Source organism: Asparagus officinalis, chromosome 5 (assembly GCF_001876935.1).
Source record: "Asparagus officinalis chromosome 5, Aspof.V1, whole genome shotgun sequence".
Taxonomy (NCBI): domain Eukaryota; kingdom Viridiplantae; phylum Streptophyta; class Magnoliopsida; order Asparagales; family Asparagaceae; genus Asparagus; species Asparagus officinalis.
Window position 1 is genome coordinate 102,977,484 of NC_033798.1, and position 10,571 is coordinate 102,988,054.

Here is a 10,571-nt window from a genome sequence, read left to right on the forward strand (position 1 = left end):
AACTTACAGACTTGTTACTGTATATTTATTTTGATGTGTCCCAAGATTAACATCTATATTTTAGTTTTGATTTTTCTAGTAGCTCCTAATCTATATTTGAACTTTGACCTTGTCCAATTCAATACTTGGTAATCTGTAACTTAAAAAAAAATCTCAATACTTGGTAGTTTTTATACTTAAAAATGTTCCAATTTAAAGACTTATTAGTCTATAAATTTCCAATTCAGAGACTTCAGTCTATATTTCAATTTGATTCTCCAACTAAAAGTTTATTAATTAGTCTACATTCAACTTCCAAATTCAGAAACTTCAGTCTATATATAAATTTTATTCTCCAATTTTAAGACTTGATAGCCCATATTTAGAATTGACTTCAGTCCAATGTCGGACTTCAAAGCCTGTAACTGAAAATTTTGCATAGAAGCATGTGTGTGTGTGTTGTGCGCGTGCCCATCAAACTTAAGGGTATGAAAAAGATCAATATATCCTACAAGATTATTTCAGATTTAACGAATGAGACAGAATGAGAGTAATACAGTAATTCTTAGCAAGGTTGAAATAGGTTGTCAGAATGCATGTGTACCTGCTTTTTCAGATTCCAGTTCACCAGCAGACATAATGACTGGCTCAACTCCCATTGCCCGAAATATTAGCTCAGTCTGAAATGTTTTACCTTGACCTTTTCCTCCCCAGATACCTACAAGAACGAAAGTCTTTCATTGTCTGTAAATTAAAACGAAGTACTTCTTTCTGCACTGAACTAATACTGTTTGCAAATACTATTTACCCATAATAAATGAACTTTCTTGATACAAATGAACCTTATACATTCTGAAGGTCAAATAATCATTCTGATGGTAAGACTTTATAAACATGTAAAGTACATGGTTAAAATAGAACTTCATAAAGAGTAGACCTGCTATCTATTTCCAGCATTAAACTTCAGAAAGCATAAATGAAACAAGTATTTTCTTTTTGCAGTGAACTAATCACTATTTGCAAATGAAAAGATCAACAGGGAGTCAAATACTATTTACACAAAAAAAAGAACTTTATCAATACAAATGAGCCTTCAATATTAGGAAAATAAAACAACCATTTAGATAATAGACTTTATAGACAAAAATGAGAAAGAAATTTGTGTGTCAAGATAGAAGTGATACTATTTTCCAAAACAATGTAATGAAAAGAAAATTTACCCAAGATTAAAGGAACTTTGACGTTCAAAGAATGACTAATGTAGTTCTTCACCATGTGGCATGCTGTGAAAGAAATCAAAGGAAGCACATTAATTGGAAGATTCAGAACATAACTATTGAGAGGTTGCACTGTGATCAAGACAGCTATTGCAAATTATTTTTTCAATTACTTTTAATCAAATGACTGGAACATACAGAACAAGAATACAGACATGCTAAAATTTTGAAATGTTACCATTTGAAGTTATAGATATCCAAATATTTCAAAAAAGAGTTCACAAAAAAAAAACTGAGAATATCTACATTACTCTACTCATTCAGTGAGATAACAATTTTTCCAGAAGTACAAGAAAATTTAGATACTAGAATCTGCTCCCCTTGGCTCCACAGTGTACACTAGAGCTCCCTTTAACTTCCAACAGCTCCAAAATTATGATTTTTCGCTTTCTTCTAGACGCGTCCAAGAGAATTTGGAGGCTTAATCCATATCAACAATTTTTTTGCCCGATAACTGGAATTATAGGATTTATAGCAAGTCCCTCCCAACGAATTTGCACCAACTAACCTTAGTAATTACTAAATAATTAAAAGGGTTGAAAATTATTTCCAGGCATAAAGGAAATTCATGCAGCAACAGTTTACCCTTCAGTTTTGCAAGGGTTTTTTATCTTCTTTGGATAACGTAGAAGATCTCTTTCTTATGACCAGATACCAATCTTTCTTTCATGGGAACCATTGCTTTTTGAGTTACATAGTTTATTAAGAAAAGATATTTAGAAGACTTCGTACCTGTGAGAAAGTAAAGAAAGAAATAATAATAACATACCACTAAAAATATTGATGTAGCTTCAACATTTATGTTTCTCTATGTCACTGAAACAAATAATGAAGGTATAGTAATATTATGGAAAAATGTACTTGTACTGTCAAGATTCATGTGTATCGTGCTATTGAAAAATACAACAAACTAAAAGAGTAAAGAAACTTAGAGCAGAGCATCATCAAATGAAAAGCAACTAAAAAATATTTCCAAGAAACAATAAAATTTTGGACAAGGTAACAAATTTCCTTTTTCGATCATAAATTCCTAATTCCACAAGAAACGTGACAAAGTAGACATAGGAATAGAAACATGTAAGGAGTTTGGATCATCTTAGAGAATACGAGGTTGATTCTTTCTCCATGTCAGAAATATGTCGCTGCACCAAATTGTCGGCAGTTGTAAACTTCTATCAATGTTTCTGAGAGCTTACCGATTTTATCCTGTAGAATACAACAATATACTACGTCAAAAGTTGATTTGTCAACTATCAAAAGGCACGCACATAGGAAATTTCAACAAAGAAGACATCATTGTAACTCACGAACTAAACAAACAAGCAAAAATCCTCAGCACATTTAAAGGAAAACGCATCAAAACACAATCAGGGTTCCTGAGAATCTCCTAATGCTGTAGTTTAGCCTCATAGTAAACCCAGGAGGAAACAGCGCTAATACATGACTAAGAACAAGATAAATGAACTATTAAACAAGCTCTATTTCAAATTTAATCATGTATCCATGATTGAATGGTTTATGTTTATTGAATCTATTTTCTCTTGAAGCCATCCGGATTATTTCGAGTTCCGTATCTGACTCAAAACCATTTTCGCATAACTAAAACAGAAGAGCAAAACAGAACATATTTCCACATTTGAATCGAGCGATACTTTTCGCAACAAGTTGCAGCAAAATGATACTCATTATCCTAATTCGAGTGACTATCAACTTCAAGTTTTGCTACGAGATTCGTAAAAAATTACTTTAAAAAAAAACTAATCAGAAGAGGAGAAAAAGGAATCAAGAGCAAACCAAGAAAACGGGAGCGATGTAGTAATCCCCTTGAATATACTCAAACGACCTCGTCGCCTTCTGCCTGTAATCAAACACAATATCCGCTGCCAAAACAAACAAAAGACTGTTGAAAGCAGATCAAGTCGCCAAGAATTAATGGAGAGAAAAACGGGTTTTTGTTCGATTTTACAGTCTTTTCCGAGGAAATTGCCGACGAAGAGGTCGTCGACGACGCCCTTCCTGGCGCCGACGGCGATGTTCATGTTTTCGGACTCCTGGCCGAGGCGATAGAGGTAGTCCTTCCCCTGAGAATCTTTGGATTCCCATGACGACTGATCCGATAGCTTCTTTTTGTTTGGGGGCCTGGGATCGTCGGGGGTTTGAGGAGAAGGGGAGCAGCAGCTGATGGGAGAACGACAAGGCCGAGCTTGCCTCTTGTTCGTGCAACGGTTGTTGAAATTAATTATGCCGGAAGCCGCCATTTTTTTTCTCTTTCTTTTCCGTTATTTTTCACCACGTTGAGCCCTTTTCTGGGACGGAGGAAGCGGATATCGGGCTGAGCGCCTGGTTTTTTGTGGGTGCTGGCTCTTCACTGGGTCCCAGCCTCTTATCCAAAAACTGACGGTTATATCTATATAACCTTTCAGCATACATTTTTTTCTTCTTATTAATAAGAAAATGTTTTCATTTATTTTCGTAGCTGGAGATTTGGAGTATATGTATATCATAGTTTTTGGTTTAACGTGTAAACAACTTACACAGAAACATTAGAAACTGAGAAATTCAAGCTCAAGCGGACAGAAAATAGACAAGCAAGAGATTGATACAAATAGATAAGAACAGGATCACGCCAGTTGAAAATCAGATAACGATCATACTTGGGAAAGATGGAAACTGGCACATGACACAAATGATACGAATGAGTTTTACGCGATGCGATCCGAACGATGCTAACATAACATGAGATAAAAGATCAAAATAGAACATATGTACTTTCTTGGACTATTTAATTTCAATTTTAACTAGCCACTGTTAAGTTACATCAATTACTACTCCATCTACATCTACCAGATGGATTGTGTTTAAAATCATCCCATGGTAAAAATCAGCCGCATATATCTGTGAACAAGCAGCGTTTCTTACACTTATGATAATCTACAGGCATGCATGCAAGGTATGCAATTCTGGGCATATTAGACCGCCTCGATCGGACATGGATGCTTATAAAGAATATATCGGCCACAAGAGAAACTGTCTACAGGAATCCGCATGCTTCACATGAAAGGGCAAAAAGCTTTCAGTTGATAAGAATTTGTATGTACTGCAGGCTTAGCGAGTATCAGACTGTAGGATTGCTTTTTCCAGATCAACATTTTGCGCCGTGACAACAGGAGGCAATTTCGGTAAAACCCATGAAGGTGTAGAAGAGCCAATCCATAGAGCCTCGCCGGTGTCCTTGTGCTTAAAGTCTGGATGTATAGGTTTTATCTGAATGCAAACGGAATAGAGTTGAATTTTAATAAAAGGACAGGATATAGACAGAAAAGGATAAGAGCAACTCAAGTTCATGGAGTTACCTTGTTCGATCGCTTGTCCCACCATTTGTTTGGATTCTCCACGAGGTCTCTCCAGAGATTCTCTATTTTCATACAGCATTAAGATGACAATAAGAAAGAACCTCCAACAAGGTATTAAAGTCAAAACAATTCTTCCTCTGTTTTCATAAAGCATCAAATTCTATGCAGCCAGAGTTCAATCAAAAATAATTGACTAGGAGATAACAGCAAAAGGATCAAATGAAGGTTCAGATTTACCCTTTTCGCTTTTTGTTGTACTGTTGCTGCTACCAAATACTAGACCATTAAGTTTCAATAACACCCAATCTGGTGCAGTGTCAAGCCATAATCCTTTCTTTGTATCCTTCTGTTTAAAATCTGGGTACTTCCCATTTACCTGCATTCATCAACTGAAAAAACTAAGAGAGGAAAAGAACAGAGGGGGAAAGACTCTCATGCGATGAAAGTAGTGAAAATGAAGAGCTTCACGTGAAGATGCACAAAAAAGAAATGCGAGATGATCACCAATCCTTTTAGCTTATCCCCACGGTTATCCCACCATTGTTGTGGATTATCTACAAGGTCATTCCATAAGCTCTTAGCATTATTGTTCCGTTCGTTATTAGTGCCACCTGAATTGAGACATAATAATGAAGCATAAAAAATTTATGCTGATTGCATGACAGTAAGCATGAACTAATTAGTTCTTACTTGAAGGTGTTTGTCCAAGCATATCCAATTTAGAGAGAACCCATTCTGGGGTAGAATCATTTATCCAAAGCTGTTGGCCGCTTTTCTTATGTTTAAATGCTGCACGTGCTCGATTACTCTAAAAAAACATTTACAATTCAAACCAAAATTTAAAAATGAATACAGATAAAAATAATAAGCAAATAAACAAGTGGGAAAAGGATAACAGACTCGCAGACCTTGCTTGATCTGTTATCCCACCACTCCTCAGGGTGATCAAAAAGGTCGCGCCACAAGTGCAGATTTGACGGAGTTTCCTCTACCTCACAAAGCGCTGAATTAATTAGTCAGAATGTATTTATCGCAGTAAGCTGAGAAAGTAGCTATTAGGATGTAGGGGGTAGGGAAGTGTAAAGCACAGAATCATACTGTTCAGTTGAATCAGAATGAAGATTTGCATAGAGAAATCATACGACTAATCATCCTATATGTAAGACATGTGGTGGTGATGATGACAATGTGAAACACAAGGTAGGAAGAAACAATGCCATGAATAAGAGCAATTAAGAGAATCATCTCATGAAGAATAGATCATCAAACTATGATCAATACCAAGGTAATGAGGAAAGTACCATAAATGAAATAATTTAGAAACTATAATGAACATTGCTTCAAAAAAGAAAAGAAAGTCCAGTGAACAGATTCAGAGGGATTTGCACAGATCCAAATATATGCCAACTGGTTTTCTACAGCAGTAAAAAAATATGCTACACTACAAGCATGACATATCAAATTAAACTGGAAATCAAACTAAACTGTATCAGTATCAGACACTAAAACATTATGTCATAACATGAGTATAAATTTGTACACAAGACTACAGCCATGATTGTTAACAAGAGGAAAATGAACTGGAAGACTCGAGATATAAAACTTGACATTTACCTGAAATATCAGAAGCTATGTTATCTTGATCATACAGTGTGTCATTTTCTTTCCCTGGAGAAGTTTTTTGCACAAAACTTAGGCTATTGGCTACAACCTGCAGTATGTGCAACTTTAATAGACCATTCATAGTAAAATAATGTCTGACAAATTCAATAGAGAGGAAATGGGGAATAAAACAGATTATGGAGTGCAAATCCATAATAAGTGCTTGGGCAGGAGTTATCATAAAAAAGAAAATATAATGAAACTAGTGATGAAAAGATAAATGTAAGATTGTCAATTATGCTGTTATAATCTCAAAGAATACAACATTTATTTAAACCAAGAAACAAGAAATGACTTGAGAAATTAAGGATATCCAGTTTATGCTGAATATATTTTCAGCATGTGACAGTGTGCACCTGTCCTGGAAAAGGGAGGGTTACGCAGCTGACCAGAATGTGTCTGCTATTAGGTAGATATGTTATGTACAAGAAATACTAAATGTAGTAAGGAGATCACTGAGGAATGATGAAATTAAGAAGAAAAGGAAAATGCTATTTACAAGAGTTGTACTACTATTCACAAAGAAATGGGGTCTGTAACAATTCATAATTTCTCTTTCTAATTTACAAGAAAGGATCCTACTTTCTTGTGTCTAGTAGTACTAAGAGTAGTATACTCTTATGTACAGTTATCACTACTGATGAGAAAAATCATTATGAAAGTATAAAGATTCTTTCAAGAGGTAAAAGGCTCAAATCCCAGGCCTTGGAAACTAACAGAGGTTAATAAGGCAAAATCACCATGAACATTGCACAGGCACAAAATAGAGGGCAATAAAATTTCCTAGGATAATTATCCAAACATGAAAATTCTAGGTGAATATGCAGATAATGAAGCTTGACATAAACATAGAGGAGAAGCTTGATGGTTGCACCATGAGCAGCAATATAAAAAAAAGGTGAATATGTCAAGGCATATGTCATATAGATATATGCAACCTCAACTATATGACAAGCAATTATATGTAATAAAGGCTTCCAAAAGAGAATTTGCATGAAAGCACACGAGGATTGTGAGAAAGATATGAGAAGCTTGATCTTACATAAAATTCATTACTTACAGGGATGAACGTCAAAAGAATTCCAAAAATGATGATAGGGAATTGTATTGGATAAGGGCCATTAGGTCAATATTCATGACTGATATCACAGTATAAATGATGAACTGAAAGGATATCAAGCAGGAGTTATTCTAGGCCAAGATATAAATCAGATAAGCTTGAGGAATGAGTTGATACGAGACATTTTCACTATCAAACAATTTGAGAAGTTATTTTGGAATTTAATGCATTTAACAAACTGCGATTTTACAGAATCTTACACAATCATTATACGTTTAGTAATACTTAATCATAATCTTTTATATTATCTGCTGTTTACTGCTTAGATTATTTCAGTTTTGCCACAGGCGACAAAATTGTTAACCTGAATTGATAGACTTTCAAAAAAGCTTAGGAATTGTATGGCTGTCAGATTAATATCATATACTTTAGAATTGAGAACTATTATGGAATATTTCAAATTTGATTTAGCACTAATAAGCAAAAGGTTTCTCCAAAGAAAAGAGTAAATTGAAAAGCAGGGAACAATCCAATTCTGTTAGCAAGTCAATAAAATAAACCTGAATATGGCTTTGAGAACTTTCAACAGTCTTTTCAGAGTTATCTTCAACTTCCCGCGGTAATGCTTCTCCACTAAGTTGTCCAGTAACATAGACAAGGTCATTCTCCTTCAAGTGACAAGCAGCAATGTGGGCCAGATCACCTCGAAAAATTACTGGAATGCTGGCACATTACCAATTATAATCCCAGAAAGGTTAGAGTGGGTAAAAAATTACATCCTGAGATATTTAAGAGAGAAATACCGATTAATTGTAAGGAGATTATAAATAACAAGTGAAAGAAGAAATGAGTTTTTTACTAGAAGAGTTCAAATAAACTGGCCTTAAAACTTGCTTGACATGTGAAGCAAATTAAACTAGACGAATGAATTTAATTGCAGGGGAAAATATAGATAACACAAATACAATTCTTTTCCTCTCACACAGAAAAGAAATCAAATCAACAAAGAAAGAAACTTGCTTCCACATATAGGTGAAGCCTCCATAACCATTTAAGTGGGATTGAATGAAAGGTTACTGATAGTTGTGTGCCCTTCTAGTAATATTTTCCACAATGTAACCCAACATTTTGGACTCAATACTAGTAAATCCCATAGCTACGAGCCAACTAATTCAACATTAGCGTGTGCTATTGCAAAATTAGATTTTTTTTTTAATATGATTCACAAAATTCCCAATAACAAGCAAGTGATTATTATGACTAACTAAATAACTTCCCAATTTCAAGTAACATTTTCCTCAATTACTCACAACAATTAGAAACCAATTATTATGAATAACAGACAATCTCAATGTACCAATCGACGATAATAGAAGCAATTGAGATTAAATTGGATATACCATAACTGAGGTGTACCCTTCTTCGTGCTCTCCTGAACGAGGACCGAGACGGCAAAGGCACCACTGGGTAAGGTCTGGAGCTGGACTGGCACGGCAAGGGACCCCACAAGGTGCACGGAATTGGCGACTTTGGTCTGAAACGGGATCTCGCTAGGTCGAGGAAAATCGGAGGTTGAGGACTTAGGGTTTCTTTTAATGGCGCGTTTGATTGGTGATTTGGTTAGGGTTTCGGCAGAGAAAGAGGAAGATCGAAGGAGTGGACATTTCTGGGGATTTGAGGAGGAAAGAAGTCTTGAGAGGGATCGAGAGAGACTCATGGAGAAGACGCTAAAACCCTAAACCCTAATTATTATTCACTTATTCGGCGGGAGTAGGGATGCTAGAACTACACTCAAAGGAAGGGCATGTTCTCGGCTACTACTTAGTTTATATGATTCCTTTAATTTATTATTGGGAAAATTACATCTAGCCCCCAAAATAACTTGATCCATTCTCCCACCCAAGTCTTTTTCAAAGCCGCAAAACCCTCATCCCCAAAATGCAATTGTCTTTACCCGCAAACCAGTTTCCAAGTGGCCCGGTTTTAAAAAAAAATTCCAAAATGCCCTTTGATTTAACCGCCTCCCACTATTCAAAACACCTCTCCTCGTCGAACGTGTCATCTTCTCTCATCTGTCCAAGCGAACCGAGTATCCCCAAAATCCTAACCATAACCCTAATTCAACCCACCCCAGAGCAAAAATCCAAGATCTTATCTTGTAATCTTGTCAACCTACACCTTAATCTTCATCATGGCCGACAAACCAGCTCCCAAAAAAGTCGCTCGTGCAGCCCCTGCATATTTCATCAGTGACGACGACGCGTCACAGTACGTCGTCATAAGAAGACCTAGCACAGAATTGAATGAAGCTGGAACATCAATTGCATATGTTCTAGAGGACATCGCAGCTAGTCATCTTCTTCTCACAAGTCCAGTTCAACCCACGAACCTAGTCCAATGCACAAATCTCGAGGGCAGCACTGACGACGTCTTGAGAGCGCTCCTGGACCTAAAGAGAGAAACGAATAGGAGCGATGTGGAAGATAGGTAGTTGATGGCCAAAAAGAGGTGAATTTACTGTATAATTGTGAAGGTTATAGTTAAGTTGTGAAGATTAGCTTTTAGTTGTCAAGGACATTCATTAGTTGTTAAGGTTCTGTGTTAGTTGTTAAGATTATGAATCTGTTGTGAATGTTATTGTTAACTTACCTTGTTAGTTGTGAAGGTTACTGTTAACATGTAACATGTTAGCTATTAAGATTATTGTTAACGTGTGGCCTGTTAGTTGTTAAGGTCATTGTTAACTTATGGTCTGTTAGTTGTTAAGCTTAAACGTTAGTTGTTAAGGTTACGAATCTGCTGTGAAGGTTACTGTTGATATTTGGCTGTTAGTTGTTAAGGTTATTGTTGACATTTGGCTGTTAGTTATTAAGGTTACTGTTGACGTGTGGTTGTTAGTTGTTAGGGTTATACTTTTATTGTTAAGGTTATGGATTGGTTGTTGATGTTATTGAATGGTTGTTAAGCTTATGAATTTGTTGTTAAAGTTACAGTTACTTTTTGATGTTTACAGCATAATTGTTTAGGTTACAGAATATTTTTAAACTAATTATGTCTTGTTGTTTTGCTTTGTAGATGAAAGGTTGCATCAGAGTTGCGGGCTATATTAAGCTTTACTGCTTATTATGAGTTCATGCATTCTTTAGTGTAATATATGGGCCAAAGGCATTAGGATGCCTGCGAATATAGTGTATTCAGGCACGTTGTTCATTTTGGCTCTCTTGGTCTTGATATTCCCAC

The 10,571-nt window shown here is 35.8% G+C and overlaps 2 protein-coding genes across 6 annotated transcripts in view; both read right to left on the reverse strand.

Annotated features, from left to right (window-relative positions):
* LOC109840456 (ribulose bisphosphate carboxylase/oxygenase activase 1, chloroplastic) overlaps window positions 1-3,402 on the reverse strand; it is an 11,029-nt gene extending 7,627 nt beyond the window's left edge. Inside the window, exons 1-5 of one of the 3 annotated variants that reach the window (XM_020409116.1) lie at window positions 3,223-3,402; window positions 3,051-3,136; window positions 2,453-2,462; window positions 1,200-1,262; window positions 584-697 (exon numbers count right to left, since the gene is read on the reverse strand). In XM_020409116.1, coding sequence (XP_020264705.1) covers window positions 584-697; window positions 1,200-1,262; window positions 2,453-2,462; window positions 3,051-3,136; window positions 3,223-3,295 — 346 coding nt within the window. In that variant the 5' untranslated portion in view covers window positions 3,296-3,402. Of the gene's footprint in view, window positions 1-583; window positions 698-1,199; window positions 1,263-2,363; window positions 2,463-3,050 lie in introns of all 3 variants that reach the window. The other 2 variants (XM_020409117.1, XM_020409118.1) reach the window with 2 other exon arrangements.
* LOC109840458 (protein OSB2, chloroplastic-like) lies at window positions 3,944-9,135 on the reverse strand. Of its 3 annotated transcripts, none has more exons than XM_020409120.1 (9): window positions 8,732-9,135; window positions 7,892-8,054; window positions 6,224-6,320; window positions 5,518-5,597; window positions 5,300-5,417; window positions 5,114-5,220; window positions 4,847-4,985; window positions 4,610-4,671; window positions 3,944-4,520 (listed from the first exon to the last, which is right to left on the reverse strand). In XM_020409120.1, exons 1-9 carry the CDS (start codon window positions 9,046-9,048, stop codon window positions 4,362-4,364), a joined length of 1,242 nt encoding a protein of 413 aa, XP_020264709.1. In that variant the 5' UTR covers window positions 9,049-9,135; the 3' UTR covers window positions 3,944-4,361. The 3 variants fall into 3 exon arrangements, with proteins under 3 accessions (XP_020264709.1, XP_020264710.1, XP_020264708.1); XM_020409121.1 differs by having other exon boundaries at window positions 5,114-5,163; window positions 5,518-5,612; XM_020409119.1 differs by having other exon boundaries at window positions 5,518-5,612.